This window comes from Benincasa hispida, chromosome 12 (assembly GCF_027475165.1).
Source record: "Benincasa hispida cultivar pf3 chromosome 12, pf3_genome.v1.1, whole genome shotgun sequence".
Lineage (NCBI taxonomy): Eukaryota > Viridiplantae > Streptophyta > Magnoliopsida > Cucurbitales > Cucurbitaceae > Benincasa > Benincasa hispida.
The window spans coordinates 27,972,288-27,991,718 of NC_143489.1; the positions used below are offsets into that span (position 1 = coordinate 27,972,288).

At 33.6% G+C, this 19,431-nt stretch overlaps 1 protein-coding gene and 1 pseudogene across 2 annotated transcripts; both read left to right on the forward strand.

Moving 5' to 3' along the window:
- The first annotated feature begins 247 nt into the window (after nucleotides 1–247).
- Nucleotides 248–3,934, forward strand: LOC150031905 (zinc finger CCCH domain-containing protein 15-like). Of its 2 annotated transcripts, none has more exons than XM_090307909.1 (3): nucleotides 248–420; nucleotides 908–1,623; nucleotides 3,075–3,934. In XM_090307909.1, exons 2-3 carry the CDS (start codon nucleotides 913–915, stop codon nucleotides 3,408–3,410), a joined length of 1,047 nt encoding a protein of 348 aa, XP_090164035.1. In that variant the 5' UTR covers nucleotides 248–420; nucleotides 908–912; the 3' UTR covers nucleotides 3,411–3,934. The 2 variants fall into 2 exon arrangements, with proteins under 2 accessions (XP_090164035.1, XP_090164034.1); XM_090307908.1 differs by having other exon boundaries at nucleotides 259–420; nucleotides 3,072–3,893.
- Nucleotides 3,935–11,061: 7,127 nt separating this feature from the next.
- Nucleotides 11,062–13,377, forward strand: LOC150031906 (uncharacterized; annotated as a pseudogene).
- The last annotated feature ends 6,054 nt before the right edge of the window (nucleotides 13,378–19,431 follow it).

Sequence of the window (19,431 nt, forward strand, 5' to 3'; positions counted from 1 at the left end):
TGTACCACACTCACGCTTCGTTAATATATTCATAGAAAGTAAAATTAATTTATATCTTTAAATTAAATATGAATTAAAATAAATCGAACCGAACCGAACCGACCTAAATTGGTGGGTAATGAAACCAGTTGGAGAAGGGGCAATACATGTCAAAAGCGATCGAGAGCTTCGAGTTTTTAACTACAACAAACGTTTCTGTTAGAAAATCAGTTTTCTCCAGAACCGCTTCGATTTATTAATATTCTTTTTCTTTTTCATTTTTAATAATTTTCTAATTTATTTTTATTTTATTTTTCTCTTTAGTTTTAGCTTTGTTTTCCCTCCATTTCCGACTCCCCTAAATCTTCATCCTATAAAACCATTTCATCTTCTCCATTCCTCAACTCTCTCTTTCTCTCTGCGTATTCTTTGCCGATTCAGGTGAGTTCTTCATTCAAGAATGTTTTCCTCTGTTTAATCAACACTTCCATTATTTAGTATTTCAACTTATTTGATTCTCTATCCGCGATGTTTTCTTTTTGCATATTCTGGAACTGGATCGGTAGAATTACGGATTACTGTTAATTGTGGAAAATGTTCTTGATGGATCATTTACCTGATTAATCTGTTTCTTGAATGCTTGCGAATTATTTCAGTCTATGTCTATTATCTATTTTGTTTTTCTTGTTTTGGTGGAACTGATGGAAAGGAATCGAAAACTGTCTGTTGATCGTTTGTTTATTGAAGTTTGAGATCGGGAAGAAAATTTTCTGTGATCTTGCTTTCTGAAGGTTTGAGTTCGGATCATCGAAATGAGCTAAAGTTTGAATTCGTGATTGTATTTTGTGTTGTTTCGTTTACTGTTATTCAAGAAATTACGCGGACGTGGTTTGTGAGTAGTTTGTTTAATGCGTTCCGTGATTTGCAGTTGAAATGCACAAAAGCACCACTTCTGCGTCGAATACTATTGCTGCTGCGACTACTATGTCATCGTCGTCGCAGCTCAAGTCGCAGCTTCAAGCAAACGATGTTTATGCTTCCCTCTATAATTCACCAATCTTTGCTCCAAAGCAATCCGTGCCGGTATCTCTTCCATTGACTCTCTATGGTGACTCGACTCACGCGGATTCAATCTCCTCTTCAAAATCGATAAGCAACCACCTCTATCAAACCCGCGTGGTACAAGATCACCAGGAAATGGTCAATCGCCATAGTCTCTGCCTTACTCATCTTCGGGAAGCAACCGAAGAAGCTGATGCTCTTCGACAAGAGAATATCCACCTCAGAACTATTAATCACGAGCTTAGCAAACACCTCAGCCTCCTGATCCACGCTTCGGTTCAGAAACAGTATGGCTCCTCTGATCAAGCTCCTCCGTTTAATTTTATGGAAGGATTCCGCGGACTCAGTGTAGCAGAGAAGGGAGCAAGCAGTTCGGCATGGGATGATATTTCCGATGAGAGTCCGACGAGCGTAATGGAGGGTGGAAGAGTAGAGGGCGTTGAGGTGGAGAGGTTTTCGCTCCCTAAGAGCATCTCCGTGAGGTCTAATGGATACTTGAAGATGGCACAAGCCGGCACCAGCCACGGCGGAAAGGTCCGCGCCTCATCTCGGCCCAGAACTGCAAGTCCCGTCAAAGTTACGGTAATAACACGCTATTTATTTTACAAGATTGCCCTTCTCATTCAACTAATCACGTTAATTAATTGAACTCTCTAATATCTTTAATTAATTTTAATCACATTTAATCACGTGATTCTAGAGAGATTATAGCTCTGTTTGTGACTAATTGCTTTAGGAAGAAGAAAGTCTATGGTTACGTGGGAGGATGATAACTTCTTTATTTAGCATCTTTGCTTCAATTACAATTATTTTTTCCGTAAAAAAAAAATCATTTAACTAATTAGCCGCATTAGAATGTATCAGATTTTATGGTAGGACAATTGGTCATTGAAGATAATGGGAGGAAAGTTTCTAATAATATACATATACATATATATTCTTTTGAGTACCAAAGTTTCTAATATTTTATTTAGAATTATTGTATAGTTACTAAAGTGGAATATAAAACATTATCATTGTGGAATTAAATAAAAGCATGATGTTAGGTAGTTAAACACAGTTACAAGTAGAAACAATTCATTAACATTGTGAAAATTTCACTCTGCACCACGCCAATTCTATTTATTGTAATTAATATTGAGTCACATAGGCTAAATTTGTTTTTGTTTTTTTCTTCCATCTCTTTTTAAACATCTGCAGTCAATTTTTTCTTATTGCAATTACTCGTTTACTTTTTCCTTTATCTTTTTCTAGACCCAGTATATATTGGTCAAGTGTGGTAGTCAAATTTTTTTTATTCTTGTTGTTCATATTGAATTACATAGGTTGAATGTGATTTTTTTTTTTTTTTTCTTCATTTTCTTAGGCGTAGAAGTCAAGTTTTTATTTAGTACTTATTGTAGCTCTACTGAGTTCCATAGGTTGAATGTGTTAATTTCAATTTGTATTAGGTACTCTGCAGTCAAGTTTTTTCTTACTATGTTGGCCTTCTTTAAATTTGATTTTATCAACAATTCAACTTCGCACAAAACATGTCAAATAAGTTTCTGGGCAAGATTTATATTTTATTAGAGAGGGTTGATTTCGATTGATACATTGATTACGAATTATTGTCTAATACTTACATACTAGTCTGATCCTTTAGGCATTATTGTACTTTCATCATTTTTCTCTTGAAATACTTTGAATCTATTATCTAATATTTCGAATAACTAAGTACGGGATCTCATATATTTCATATTTATATTATTTACATTTTTAACCTCAAAGTTTAGAGGGGTGCGGTATATAAACTCTCTAACTTTAAAGGTATCACTTCTGTTATCAGAACTATTTATCTCTAATAATAAACTGTTTTCCTTGTGAATATATAGCTAACACACGGTTGGTGAATCGAGAGTATAAATCTCTATATTCATTTTTTACTTGCTATTTATCTTTATTTATCAATTTCTAACATTTTCGTTAAATAAGCTATTATAAGATGATGAATTTGAGAGAGGAGATGGTCTCTTGTTTTGAAAATACAGCAGAAGGTGTATGTGCAAGGAGTGAAAGAAGAGGAAAAGCCACTGGAACTGGAGGTGTACAACCAGGGCATGTTCAAAACCGAGCTCTGCAACAAATGGCAGGAAACAGGCAGCTGCCCCTATGGAGACCATTGCCAATTCGCCCATGGAATAGAGGAGCTCCGCCCTGTGATCCGCCACCCTCGCTACAAGACAGAGGTCTGCCGGATGGTCCTCGCCGGAGTCGTCTGCCCTTACGGTCACCGCTGCCACTTTCGCCATGCACTCACTGACCAGGAAAGGCTCATGGGAACACTCAAGCCCACCTGCAGAACCACCACCCCTAAGCTCGACAGGTGAATATTATTTTACCAAACTGATCCTTAATATTCAACATATAAAACCAATGATATAAGTCATACACAGTGATTTGTTTGTTTGTTGTAAGCCTCAAATGAGAGCGGTAAATAATATCCCATATAAGTATAAAACACAAAGTAGGAACATATATTCAAATCATTAGAGACCAGTTAGTTTGTTCTGGGTAGATATTGAGGCCACAATGATGGAGATACCGAGATAAAAAAGGAGAAATATAGGAAGAAAGAGTCATGCCCTTTTGCTATGCTGTTGATCCTTTTTGTTCTTCCAAACTCCAAGTTTTTGAAACTCTGATAGCCTGTGCCTTAAGCAGAGCAAACTATGTGTAAAGGCTGAGGATACCTGTTTTTTTGTGGATACTGTTGATTTGATTGTTTCTATGGACAAAGTTCATTCTCTTATATGCTTTTTAGGAATGATAATTGAATCGGAAAAGTGCATGAGAGCAAACTTGAAAAATATTTAGGTGTATCCTAGGCTAGACTGCACCTATTTTTGTGCATTCGATCAATTTTTTTTTAAAAAAGGGTAAATGGTAAAATCCACCAAAGTAGAATGATAATTATATTTACCTTTTAATGGTAAAATTTGAGCTGACAAATTTATACAAATATTAAAATTAGATCCTCAAACTTAATATAATGATAGAAATGATAATAATTGTACAAGTTTAGAGGTTGGATTTCTATCATTTGGGATCCATTTTTACCACTATTGTAAGTTTGAGAGTCAAATTTTAACATTGTATAATTTTGAGAGCATTATATAATTAAAGTTTGATAGTATAAATTACAACCACCATCATACTTCCATGATTTCTGTGATTTGCAAAAAAAAAAAATCAATTATATCACTCATGATCTATGTTTATTTTAATCTCTTTTCCTAATCTATATCAATTTTGAAATTAAGAGTTTAAAAATCTTTAACTCTTTTTAGTATGATATTTAACTTAAAAGTCGAGCCAATAAGAGGGGCAACTATAAAACGGCTCCTTATTCTTTATTTATTTGATCTTGAAATCTACAGCTTTTAAAAATAAAGATGTATTGTAACTAGTTACGACATCTATCAATGATCGAAAGTCATCACAGGATACGATTATGTCTCATACGCTCATGCCAACTCACTACCACATGCCTAAAATTGCAAATGTTAGAACTACATCCTATATATTGAAAATCTCCTACTAAGGGAGGGTGCAAATGTTAGGCTTTTCAAGTGATTCTATGTGTCTATGGGAACATATACAAGAGGCTCACCCATTCATGTTTTTTGAATTTGTTGGCAATCCAAACAAAATATCAATCTTAATATTTAATATTGATTTTGAATTTTAATTTTTGAAAATTACACTTATATTCTCATAATTCCTTTGGAATTATTTTCATCTTTTTAGAAAATTCAAAAAAAAAAAAGTCAAGTTTTGAAAAAAAAAAATTAACTTTAAAACTTACTTTAAATTTTGAAAATATTTCTAAAAAGCAAATAATAAACACAAATATTATCATAAATTGAAGTAATGATTATTAGCTTGATTTTTTAAAAACAAAAAATAAAAAATTAAATGGAGTCTAAATCTTAAAAGAACAAATTAAACATAGTTTTATTTCTTCACCAAATATATGTTCACTTAAATCAATATATGATTTAATTTATGTTTATTTATTAATATGTTATACTATTTAAAATTCTAATATCAATTATTAAAGTGAGATTAACTCAACTGACATAATATATATGTTAAAAGACGATCAAAAAATATATGATTCGTATTCTCTATTTTTTATTGCACTAAAAAAAAGTTACAATATAAATTTTTAAAAAAGAAATAACTATATTATCCTTATGTTAAGTAACTAAGTGCTAATTTATTGTTTTTTACGCATGCAACTCCATCTAATTTAAAGACAATTTAGAAAATTAGTTAGCATATTTGCAAATCTCCCTTTCATTTTCCTCCATTCTCTCCCTTCCCACTTTTATAAAATAATAATAATAATAATATGAGAACGTATATTGTGATAAATTAGAGACAAATTTTAGGTCCTATATTTAGTCTTTATTTCAATGTATTCATTGTATTTTATCTCCTATATTTAGACTTAAAATAGTCCATCTTAAACCGTAAACAATATTATAAAGTAAAAGTGACTTATTTTTTTATCTGATCTTATACAAACTATTTGCATAGGATGATCCCACTCACATATCTCCACATGAATGATTCATGATCACATCGTTTGTATAAAGTACAAAATGAGCCGCACCCAATAGTGTTTACAGAATAAAGTACTCAACCTTATCCATATACTTATAGACCGTTTTGAACTTGATCCATTCTTATATCTTCACATAAAGTCCAAGTACTCATGTAATAGCCTTGGATCTTAGTTTATTGGCTTTAGTGCAATCTACATATTCAATAACGATTTTATTCAACAAAACTTCAATAACATCTCTATTGAAAACAAAATATGTTTAATCTTATAAACTGTGAGTTTTAGGACATACAACTCAACATGATCTTGATCACAAACAATTTCTTGGACAATCTCAAACACTAAAATGAGAGTAACCTTGTTATTCTCTAGGATTCCACTAGAGTGATAGGTGTTATCCAACTATTGGAAGAGAGAGGGGAGAAAAGGGTTTTGTAGAGTAGAGATGATTCTCTTTGTGGCTTAGGAATTTTTTTTCTATAATAACACTTGTGTATTGTGTATTGTCAGTCTCTATGTCAGTGTCTTCCAAAGGGGCCATAGAGGATCTTTATATAGAAAAAGGATCAAACCATTTTCCTAATCATTTTCCTATTTCTCTTTTTTGCAATTAATTAATTAAATAACACTTATTTAATTAATTAGCACAATTAAATAACACTTATGAATTAATTAATTGAATCTTATTCAAATATTACTTTCCAATTTACTTTGAATTATAGATCATATCCATAATCAATTATATATTAATCACATTAATACATGGTTTTCCCAAATTAATTTGAACAATTCAAATAATCTCTCTTAAATATCCTATAGTGAGCTAACAAGGGGACCTGGTGAACCTATAGATCAGAAGTTCCAACGATATGAGATTAATTGGCTAAACTCATTAACCAAGTTAATCGATATTCGTTAACTGTGGGTACACTCCACTAAAGACCCACAACTGCACTCTTTTCATTACAGATATATTTCTGTTTCTACGAATATAGACCAATAACAACAAGTTAGTCATTCACGAGTGTTCGTAACTCCAACTGGGTTAAATTACCGTTTTATCCTTGGGTTACCTTTGATTCCTTAAGTACCAGTGCTCGTCTAATGTATAACATCTTTATGGTTAAACTAATAAATAGAAACCCCTATCAGGCCAATGAGAGGGTAGGGCCCTTTGTTTAAGTCCCGAAGACACCATTTAAGGTAATACTCATCTACTTACCCTTAAGGCGGGAAGGAGCGAATTCCATCTTGTATTATATGTTCCTAACTGCCCACTCGTTCTTGTCCCCAAAATAGTAGGCATATTGAGGTCGACAAACTGTCCATCTTTACCCATACAAATCAAAGGACAATCGTTCGTAAACAAGAGTTCATAATATACTTAAGATTAAGACTAAGTTGCTTAGGTCATCTTATTGAAATAAGAACCTAACTAGTTGACGGTGTTACATCTAATAGTTACTATTTCGCAGTCCAATCTTATGCAAACTCATTACATAGGATACCTCAACTCGCATATTAACTACACGAACGTGTTGGATCATTGCGTTTGTATCAAATACAAAGTGGGTCATATCCATGGTGTTACTAGAATAAGGTACCTAGCCATATCCCTATACTATAGACCCTTCAGACTGTATCTTGAATATTGATCCCTATATGTCTCCACATACAGTTCAAGACTCATAAAGCAGCCTTAGATGTTAGTTTATTGGATTTAGGGTTATCTAGACAAAATAGACAAATAGCACAAACAATAACATTTATTGAATTAATATCTACAACTTTTTATTGATGATGGTTAATTAATGACTTTTACTATCTATGAGTTTTAGGACATAAAACCCAATAGTACAATTGTTAAGGGTATCAACACCAGTCGCTTTGCATTGTGATTCACAAGCTGCCATAAGAATTGCCAAGAATAGTTTATATAATGGCAAAAAGAGCCATGAGATTTGACAAGAATAGTGTAATATAATGGTAAAAAGTGGCATATAAGTCTCAGAAATTGAGTTGTGAAACAATGGTGGTTTGTCTTTGATAGGCTTGATGAAGTTGGTCTTGGTGCAGACTAGATGATGAGGTTTTCATAGCTCAGTTTTTTAGTCGTTTGTCTCTGATAGACTTGATGAAGTATTTGGCATGATTGTGAAGGTGTGGCCACCTTTTATGGAAGATTTTAAGGGTCTCTTTCCAGAGCTTTCACGGTGATCTGAGGTTGTTTATGTATATGGCCTTAAATAACACACTCTATATTGCATAATCAAGGAAATTCTTAGAGTAAAATATGTTTTGGTGGTCTCAATGAATGTTTTTTAACGTTCAAGAGGCAACTCATTTTCTTTAGTGAAGTTGTTGTCCTACTTCACTGTGCATAAATTCAAATCGTTAGATATTGATGTTTACGTTTGATGTCACACCCCCTCCTAGATTACCTTCATAGCTTGGAAAAAAATGTGACAGAAACAATTCACTAGAAGAAATTCGGGCTTTAATGTCGGTTGGAAAAAGTGAAATTGGATGTATAATGTCGGTTTTAAACCGGCATTAAAGGTGTACTTTTATTTATTTATCCTTATTTTATTAAAAAATAAAACCCATTTTTGACAACCCTTCTTTTCGCGCGCCGCCTCCTTCTCTCTTACCCAAACCCTATCTCGTTCGCCCGTATCCGTCGATCTCCTTCACGCCCGTGTCTGTGAATCTGTTTGGCAAATATAAAATACAGAAAACAAAGGGAGTCAGAGGAACAACAACATTCTGCTAAGATTTCTAAGTTTTTTGTTGAACAACCCCATCATCATCCTCCTCTTTCTTCTGTTCTTCCTTTGTTTGTACCTGCTAATTTCTCTAAAACTTCCAACATCTTGTCAGCATTTCCTGATTCAACTTCTTCTACATTACCCAGTGAGCTTTTTCACTTCTCTATTTCTCTGAATTAAATCATATTCTTTCAACTAATTTCTCCTGATATATTTTGGTTGGTTTGATTACATATTTTTCATATTTGCCAACTATACAAAAACTTAGATACTCATCGCCTAATGGTATGTTTTGGACAATGTTTCATATTTGCCAACTACTTGTGATGTATGCCCACTGGCTAGACCAAAAGCATTTATCTTTTGCATCAAATAAACATGTTGTTGCTTATGTTTTTGAACTAATACATTATGATGTTTGGAGACTACATCATGTTGCTTCTCATGCTAGTTATCGTTGTTTTGTATTCATTGTTAGCTTTTCTTGAAGTATTTATAGAAAGAGTCTAACTATAAGGATACGGTTTATTGTGATAATTGTTTGGAGTGATGGAATTTTGAACTTTGCTGAATTTTTGTTTTTTGGTTTTTATTTTCATCGATAGGAACTGAGTCCTTGATATGACTCATACAAAACACGGTCTAAGGACATGGTTTATTGTGATATTTGTTTGGATTGATATTTGTTTTGATTCAATACTTGATTTTGAGTGAAGTTTTTCATTTGTTAGGTTCAAGTTTGACGTGTAAGGCTAAATTTTGATTCTTGGAGATTTGGAAGGAAGATAGGAAGATTGCATTGGACGTATTTAAAGAAGGTTGACAAATGGAGAAGGTGCACCAACAAAAAAAGGACTTCATAACAACATTAATAACAAGGACAAGGTAATATTTATAAGATGCTTATCTTAAAAGTCTAGTTGTTCTAAATTTGTTGAAGTTGTATATTTTACAATCATAATTTTATGCTTTTAAAATTTTCCTTGTTATTTTTTTTTTTGTAGATTAAGTTGCATATTTTACAATCATGGATAAGTCATGGATGAAAATGAATAGAATGTCAGTTGGGTATGGTTTAGGGGTCGAGGTATTTATTAAAAATGGTCTACAACATTCAAATATACCGAATATCATGAGTTGTCCATGTTTGAAGTGTGTTAATGCAAAGACTCTAGATGTGAACAAAATAAGAGAACACTTATTTTTTAATGGTATAGATCAAAGTTATCAGACATGGATTTTTCATGGTGAATCATTACCGATTAAGAGAAACAATGAAAATGTGTCTACTAGTGAAAGAGACGAAGTTGATGAGGATGATGTTGATGTTGATGACACAATTGGAATGTTTGAGGCTGCATACAATAACTATTTTAGTGGAAAATCTGATAATTTTGAAGAATTATTAGATGATGCGAAGAAACCATTGTACCCAAATTGTAAAACTTTTTCCAAAATATCTACATTGGTAAAGTTATATAATTTAAAAGCTAAATTTGGATGGAGCGATAAGAGTTTCACTGAGTTGTTGGAATTAATTCATGACATATTACCTAGTCCTAATGAAATTCCAACTTCTACTTATGAAGCAAAAAAGATGTTGGGTACTCTTGGAATGAAGTACGAGAAGATTCATGCATGTAGAAATGATTGTTGCTTGTTTAGAAAAGAACTCTCTAATGCAAATGTATGCCCCATTTGTGGTACGTCAAGATGGAAGCTTCAAAAAAATTTAAACGAAAAGGCTAAGAATATCCCAGCAAAAGTCATGTGGTATTTCCCCCCAATTCCAAGATTTGAAAGAATGTTTCGAAGTAAAGAGACAGCAAGTTTATTGACGTGGCATGCTAAAAAAAAAAAAAGAAACAGATGGTTTATTAAAACATCCCAAAGATGCCCTATCGTGGAAAAAATAGACAATTTGTGGCCAGAGTTTGGGTCAAAACCTAGAAATCTTCGTCTTGCTCTTTCGACAGATGGGGTAAATCCACATGGAGATCTGAGTAGTAGATATAGTTGTTGGCCAGTGATGTTAGTGACGTACAATCTACCTCCATGGTTGTGCATGAAGCGAAAATTTTTTATGTTGACTGCACTAATATCTGGTCCTAAACAACCGGAAATGACATAGATGTTTATTTAGCTCCGTTAGTAGATGACTTGAAAAAACTTTGGAAAGATGGGGTAGAATGTTACGATGCATATGAAGAACAACGTTTCATGCTTAAAGCCATTTTATTATGGACCATTAATGATTTTCTTGCGTATGGTAACTTGTGTGGTTGTACGGTTAAAGGATATCATGCATGTCCAATTTGTGGAGAGAATACTTCATCCACTTATTTACCAAAAGGGAAGAGGATGGCATATCTCGGGCATCGCAAGTTTCTACCCCGCCATCATCCATATAGGAAACAAAAGAAAGCTTTTAATGGCACACAAGAATTAGAATTTGGTCCAGAACCATTGAATGGGGAAGAAATTCTTGCAGAAACAAGTAAGTATCAATATTCATTTGATAAGAAAAGTATCAAAGAAAAGAACAGTGGAGATAACACTTCAACTTATTGGAAGAAAAAATCTATTCTTTTCGAGTTAGAATATTAGAAGTATCTTGACGTGCGACATTGTTTAGACGTGATGCACATTGAAAAGAATGTATGTGCAAATCTTATTGGCACATTGCTTGATATTCCTGGTAAAAAAAAAAATGGAATAAATATTCGATTAGATTTGGTGGAATTGGACATTAGATCAGAGTTAGCCCCTCAAGTAGGAGAGAAAAAATTCTTTTTACCTCCCGCATGTTATACATTAACACGAGCTGAGAAATTGAGCTTTTGTAAGGTACTATCAGAAATTAAAGTACCTGAAGGCTATTCATCGAACATTCAAAGTTTAGTGTCGCTCACAGATTTGAAACTTTACGGACTTAAGTCGCATGACCATCACGTTCTTATGCAACAATTATTACCGGTAGCCATTTGTGATATTTTACCCAAACATGTAAGACTTGCAATTACTCGCCTATGCTTCTTCTTTAATGCTATATGTTGCAAGGCGATCGATTCATCTCAGTTAAAGGGTATGCAAGAGGATATCGTTGTCACTCTATGCCTCTTAGAGAAGTATTTTCCTCCATCATTCTTCACAATAATGGTACACCTTGTAGTGCATCTCGTAAGAGAAGTTGAGTTTTGTGGACCTGTTTATTTGAGGTGGATGTATCCTTTTGAACGATACATGAAAGTGTTGAAAACTTATGTACGAAATAGAAATCGACCAGAAGGATGTGTTGGAGAAAATTATATTGTTGAAGAGACTATAGAGTTTTGTTCTGAATTCGTATCTGGTGTTAATTCTATTGGGCTAAACTCATCAACAAAGAAAGCGAATTCAAACATTGATAGAGCATTGTCAGCTGCTTCTTTTATCAGATCGAGTAAGGATGAGTTGGATCAAGCTCATCTTTATGTCATTCAAAATGTAAATGATGTGCTTCCTTACGTCGAGTATGTAGATCTTCATCTTATTCTCGTTTTAGGTTACTTGATTATTCAATAATCTACTAACTTTGTCATTTATAATAGGCAACATATGGATATTTTGTCTAAGCTCAATTCTGGTAAAAATAAAAGTAGAAAGTGGCTTCAAGAAGAGCATAATCGTACATTCAGTCGGTGGTTGTCCACACGGGTAATCTCTAGAGACCTACTATTTGATGTATAATTGTTAACTACTAAAATATTATGAAATATATCGTAGGTTGCACTAGCTCTCGAAGTTCCCAAAAATTCCATATCGCCTTCTTTGAGATGGATAGCTAATGGACCTTGTCCAACTGTGGCAAAATATTCTGGTTATGTGGTCAATGGTTACTACTATCACACAAAGAATCGCGATGATGTTAGGAGGGTTCAAAATAGTGGAGTTAGTATAACGGCTACCACAATGCAAGTCTCTAGTGCTAAGGATAAAAGGCCGTCATGTCAGATATGACCTTTTATGGTGTAATACAAGAAATATGGGAGCTTGACTATCATGGATTATCATTTATTTTATTCAAATGTAATTGGGTTGAGAATAGAACTGGAGTCAAAACAGACGAGTTTGGGTTTACTATTGTGGACCTCAATCGTATTGGACATAAATCAAACGCATTTATTTTAGCCCCTCAAGCAAAACAAGTGTTCTATGTAAAAGACCCCACAAATTCGGGTTGGTCAATTGTTTTAACACCTCCACAACGAACAATTGAGGATGATTTTTATGAAGATGAAATAGGAGATATGCTACAAGAGTGTGGTTATGGAGGTATACAAAGAATGCCCAATGTTAATACATTTACTGAGATTGATGATACAATATCCACATACATTAGACATAATTGTGAGGGTCGATGGCTTGATAAATAATGTATTAAACATGGTATGTCATTTACTATGGTTATATGTATTTAAATATTAAGATTATATGTTTTTTGTGTGAGTAATGTTTTTTTTTTTTTTTTTTGTGTGCAGATTGACATGGAAACTTCAACAAGTAGTAGCGAGGATGATAGAAATATGATCCCACAAAAACATAGTAGAATAAGTATACCACGTGGCCCAACTACAATGTCTGAGTTGGCACAAATAAGGACATCTGGGCAACGGTTGACCATCGATTATAATGAACATGGACAATCGGTTGGATCTGAAGCAAAGAAGATGCAGAGTTATATAGGAGTTTGTGTTCGACAATAAATTCAACGTATGATTCTTGGAAAAAAGTTCCAAACCATTTAAAAGACAAACTTTTTGATTGTGTAGAGGTATGTTTTCTAAACTTTTAATTCATGTGCATAGTAGTTTATTAGTTTATTGTTTAACTATTTTTTTCATTGTGTAGATGTCGTTCAATGTGGACTCTAAGTTCAAACAGTGTATACTAATGTCTGCATCTAGGAAGTTTTAGACTTTCAAGACAACGTTGACTCAAAAGTTCATACTTCCATTTAAGGATGAACCTCGGTCTTGCAATTTCCACCGCAACAATATTCTCATATAGAGCAAGATCATTGGACATCGTTCGTCAATGAACGATTGAGTGAAGAATGGGAGGTAAGTCATTCACAATAAATTACATGTCAACATTATCATTGTTTTGATAGGTAACTTCAACTAGATTTGTTGTACAGAAAATCGATCGTGTTAAAAAAAACGTGCTAAATGTGTATATAATCACCGCATTTCTCAGAAGGGCTATGCGAATCTTGCCCAAGAATTAGTGAGTTATTCGACTTAAATTAAATCTTTTATTCTAATATGTTTATGCTAATTAAATATGTATGTTCATGTAGAACCTATCGAATGACCATTCTTATCGAGCAACTTTATGGAAAGAAGTAAGAAAATAATAATTTGATGAAGTTACTCGAGAATGTGTCAATCGGATTGTAAGTATATATTATGAAAAATTTAAGATGACATATATATAAGTTTAAGATGATATAGATATTGTGTGAAAATTGTAATATGTTTTACAAGATAAATTGGCTGAAGTTCTTGAAGGTGAAGATGTTCCCATCGAAGCATTGGGTACGGAAGAACATTGAGGATGTGTTAGAGGAATGGGTGATTTTGTTTCCCATTCTCAATATTTCAAATTAGTAAAACCAAAGTCCTCTATGAGCCAATAAATTGAAGGAGGCTCTAGTAAAAAAAATGTACAACATGGTAAAGTGTCAAGAGAAAGAACTCACAGTAGACAATCTCATCAGTCGAAATCATCCGTTGGAAGTGTTGCACTAAGTGCATCTGAAGAAGATACTGAGAAGATGTCTAAAGAAGAAGATACTGAGAAGATGTCTAAAGAAGATTTGGAGGTAATTTATTTATTGTGACTTTTAAATTTTAATCATATTGTACGTGCTTAACCATGCATGACATAAGTTCTTTTAAATTTGTTAAGGGGATACCGTGCCACTTGGCTATAAGAACTGTAGATAATATTGTTGCAGTAGCCACAACATTTGATGATGATGTGTCATACTTAACTGTTAAAGTTCTGATTGACATTGTCATTGGAGAAGATTTGCCTAAACCAATTCCCGTGAAGGGTAAAATAGAGTTCTTAAAGCAAGCAATGGGCAACTTCGTAAAATGGCCTCGTGAACTTATAGTTATGGTTGACGAGAAAAAATTATGTTTCCTTTTCAATATATGAGTTTGATTATTTATTATTTTTCCTACTTTGAATTTTTGTAACTTTAGTTATGGTAGGATCATTCACCAATTAAGAGCTTCAGCCAGTCCTCCAAATATACTAACGCTAATGGTACTATCAAACTATTGAACGGACATGTCATGCATAACATGAACGATGTAGACATGATCCGTATCTCTTTGGACAAGCATATATTTGGAAGAGACAAATTTATTTATTTAGGCCGCGATGATCTGCTCCAATATTGCAATATGGTTGAAATAGGCTACATGTATTACTCATCTAGATTCACTCATGTATACTTTATTTCATGTTGATAAATAAGAACTTTTACTTTGTTTAGGTATCTTTGGGATGAATGTGGTAGTGATAGTACGAAGAAGTTTTTTATAATTGATCAAGCAAGAATATTGCCACACGTGAAGTATCAAGATATCCGATCCAGAAATTTAACCAATCAACTAGAATTGGCTAATTTAGACCAATTAGTCCTCATTCTATATAACACAGGGTAAGTAGATACAAGTTCTTAAGTTATTTTTAATTTGCATTATACACGTACTAATATTTTAAAATTGTTGCTTACTATAGTTATCATTGGATATTGATTGTAATTAATCTACAAGAAAATTGTGTTTATGTTTTGGACTCTCTTCAAAGTAAGGTTCAAGAGGATTTTTATGGAGTTATAAATATGTAAGTGTAATTGAACTTTCTTAGCTCTTAATTGAAGTATTTATGTTTAATTAATGTTTTTAAACTATTTAGTGAATTGAAAACATGGCAAGCCAAGCACGATCTCCAACACTATCGGTCTTCTCCAAAATGGAAACCTGTAAAGGTAAATTTGTATTCATTTTTTAACAATTTATGTTCATTCGACTTCTTTATAACAATTTAACAATTGTTTTCAACTTCTTTATATGCAGTGCCCTCGTCAATTAGATTTTGTAAGATGCGGGTACTATGTGCAAAAGAATATACACGAAATAGTGCATAATCCCACTACTAGCCTCGTACGTAAATTGTTTATTTTTTATATAGTAAGCTTTAATTTAATAAATGAACATAAACTTATGTTGAATTTATCTTTTTTTTTTTCTTTTCGTAGTTCAATATAAAAGATGCATATATGCAAGGAGAGATCGACGTAATTCGAACCTAATGGACAAGTTTTGTTGGCCGATTTATTTAAGGATGTAATTCTTTTTTTTTTTTTTTTTTTTTTTTTTTTTGTAAATGCTAGCTTAGAATGAATAAAAATTTATCTAACCAAGATCTTTGTGAATGGAATTAGTACTAATATGATATTTGTGAATGAGAGAAATGATGGCTTGGTGAAGTATTCTATGAAAGTTTGGTTCTGGTATTGTGATTCTTGTTTGTGGATAAATTCATAGATGAAAGACATGATCTGTTTATTATTGGAAGTTGTATTAATGGTATTGTGATTCTGGTATTGTGATTCTTGTTTATTTATGGAATTAGTACTAATTGATATTTGTGAATGAGAGAAATGATGGCTTTGGTGTAAGCTGTATTCTATGAAAATCTGGTTCTAGTATTGTGATTCTTGTTTATTCATGGAATTAGTACTAATTGATATTTATGAATGAGAGAAATGATGGCTTTGGTGTAAGCTGTATTCTATGAAAGTCTGGTTCTGGTATTGTTTTGCAAATTTTGGTGGATAAATTCATAGATGGAAGACAAATATTGATGAGCATATGTAATGGATTGGAAATATTGATTCTTGTTTGTGGATAAATTCATAGGTGGAAGACAAATATTGATGGGCTCGCCATGCAAATTTTTTTTTATACTTTTTAATATAAAACAATGATGAACATTTCCTGACCCAACACGAGACATATAATATCGTTTTTAACTTATTTGACCAAAAAAATTGGATTCAGCAATAGAATTAAAAAAAAAAAAAACAGACAGATTTGGGCTTCAATGTCGGTTAAGAATTAAAAAAAAAATAGGCTTTAATGTCGGTTGCAACCGACATTAAAGGTCTTTAATATCAGTTGCAACCGACATTGAAGGCTGTGTTATTGGTGTTATTAAAGCCCTTTAATGTCGGTTTAAAACCAACATTAAAGGCAACCGACATTAAAGGGCTTTAATAACACTATCTTTAATCTCGGTTTAAAACCGACATTAAAGCCCGAATTTCTTCTAGTGATTACTAACCCTAGTTAGCACTTGCTGCCTACTCTTAACCTGACTCCTGTATTATGCACCTGATAACAGTGCAATAACCTTACATACTTCCTTAAATGAATTTCCAGAATAGAAGGATTACATAACTCCATTCCACACATTCATGAAATCGACATACATCAATCAACATATTTACAGACAATATGACTATAGTTGGGCCCAAAACTATATAGACAAGTCCCTGACACTCCTCACAACATATGTACATAACTGTTAACCTAAGTTTCTTTGGCTAGCCAGGTATTTATGTGGCAAGCAGTAGCAGGATCAATCTCGAGGAATCTGACCACTACCTGGGGAAAGAAATATTTGAAAATCGTGAGCTAATTGTCCATTGAGTGACTATTAGAAAACATAACATGTCATGCTTCTTATTTATATAAGACATGTAAACATATTGAAATCATTTCAAGCAACTTTCTTTTAAAACGTAAACATAGTCATAACATCAATCTTTGGAGAAGAAATTTCATTAAACATAGTTAAACATCGTTAAACCTTAGTTGAGAACGAGCATACGCTTTAGCTCCCAACGTTTGTATCAGGCCAAGAGACCCATACTTCGGCCTCATGTTACTGGAATATGGCCTAAGAGACTCATATTTCGACCTCTCATTCAAGCACATGGAGTTACTAACTACCGTCAACACCTTAGGTACTTCCTGGATACCTTCAGTATCCGGCTTACTAAAAACATATCACCTTGGCATGCGATAAAACAAGTACATACTTGAGGAAAATGCTATGCAATCTCATAAAACTTAGTTGCTTGAAAACGTATAAGCTTATCATCAAACATCATTGAAATCACATGGTTTTTTATTCTTAAAACATTGAAAACATTGAGATTACTTAGTCACTCACAAGTCCTTCAAGCTTATCTCCTTAGGCTTTGATAGGCTTCAACGATTGGTGTTGCACCTACACATACAAGGTACCTTTTAGTTTTCTCATTAGCCTCCCTTTTGAGACTTATTATATAAATCAAGCCCTTATGCCAAACTATCGTATGGTGCATCCTACACTCACCTTAGGAGTCGGACACATAGCCAAAATTTGGAGGATTAGCTCCTAGGAAACCGCATCTCATTGCCAAACTTTTGAGCACTTAGCCAATTTTCAAACTGCCCTTTAGCCCGCGGCATGACTGAAGGATCTCTTACCGAAGAGTTCTATGAGCGCGTTCGGATCACTCCAATTTCACAGTGACCTAAATACAACAATATACATTCAAACGTACAGTTATGCAAACTAACAGTCAATTAAAGGCATGCTTTAAACAAGAAATAAACGAGGGAGAGAGTTGCCATACTAGTTGAAGACATTCTTCAAACCTGGAACTCAATACAGTGAAAACCTCTACCTGATCAACCAATGCCCAAACAGATGTGTCGACTACAGCAGCACGAACAACTGCGAACTCACGAACTCAATGGGGACAACACCACTAGAAAAAAACTTCAGCTATTCTCGGAGTGAGAACCCAAAGCGTAGTCTTTAGTGAATTTGGTAGAGGAAGAAGGAAGCACGGATCGTGTAGACGATAAGCAAGTGGGGGGGAAAAAAGCGCTATCGCATAACAAGATGCTTATCATTTAGGAGAAACTACACGATCGTGTAGGTTTAACAGAACGATCGTTTAGGAAACGGTATACGATCGTTTAGCAAACTCGGCACACACTGCGATCGTTTAGGGATGCTATCTGATCATGTAGAAACTAGTGTGCGATCGTTTAGGCGCGAGGTGGATGATCGTTTAGGTGGAGAGTGACTATCATATAGGCTCTCGAAATACTTAAGCGATCGATTACTATTCTACCAACACGTGCTTCTATCTTTTCCGGACGACTGATTCAAAATGAAAACTATTTTCATTTTAATTTATCGGTTACAATAACCGATGCTGCCCTACTAACCCACGTCCGAACATGAAAAATTGGCTTAATTATCATATAATTAACCAATTAATTAATAATAAATATAATCATATTATATTTTTACCCTATAGTTTGATATCACATGTCTATTATAGTATTTTCTCCTCTACTTGATATAAATCATATTTATATCTAATTTCCTCCAAAATAATGTATCTTATACATTTAACCAATTATATCAAACCAGTCTAATTATATCATATATAATCGAACTTCCTTTTGTTAATTTGAACATTTCAAATTAACCAAAACACTGGTTTTCGACTTTATCCAAGCTACCCAAGGGACCTAATGGACCTGTGGCTCGAAGCTCCAATGATCCGTGAATAGCTGACTAAACTCTTTAGCCACGAGATCCACCATCCATTAACTGTCAGGCATCCACTAAAGACCAATAACTGAACTCTTCTTACCACAGATATAATTTTGTGTCCATCGGATATAACCAATCATGAGTATGATGACCCTTCACAGATGCTCGTAAGTACAACTGAGCCAAATTATCGTTTTGCACCTATAGTTACATCTCACTCCTTAAGTACCACTGATTCCTATAATGAACAATACAACATAGTCCAACTATGTGTGAACACCTCTCGAGCCAAGAGAAGGTGTGTGGCGCCACATCGTTCAAGCC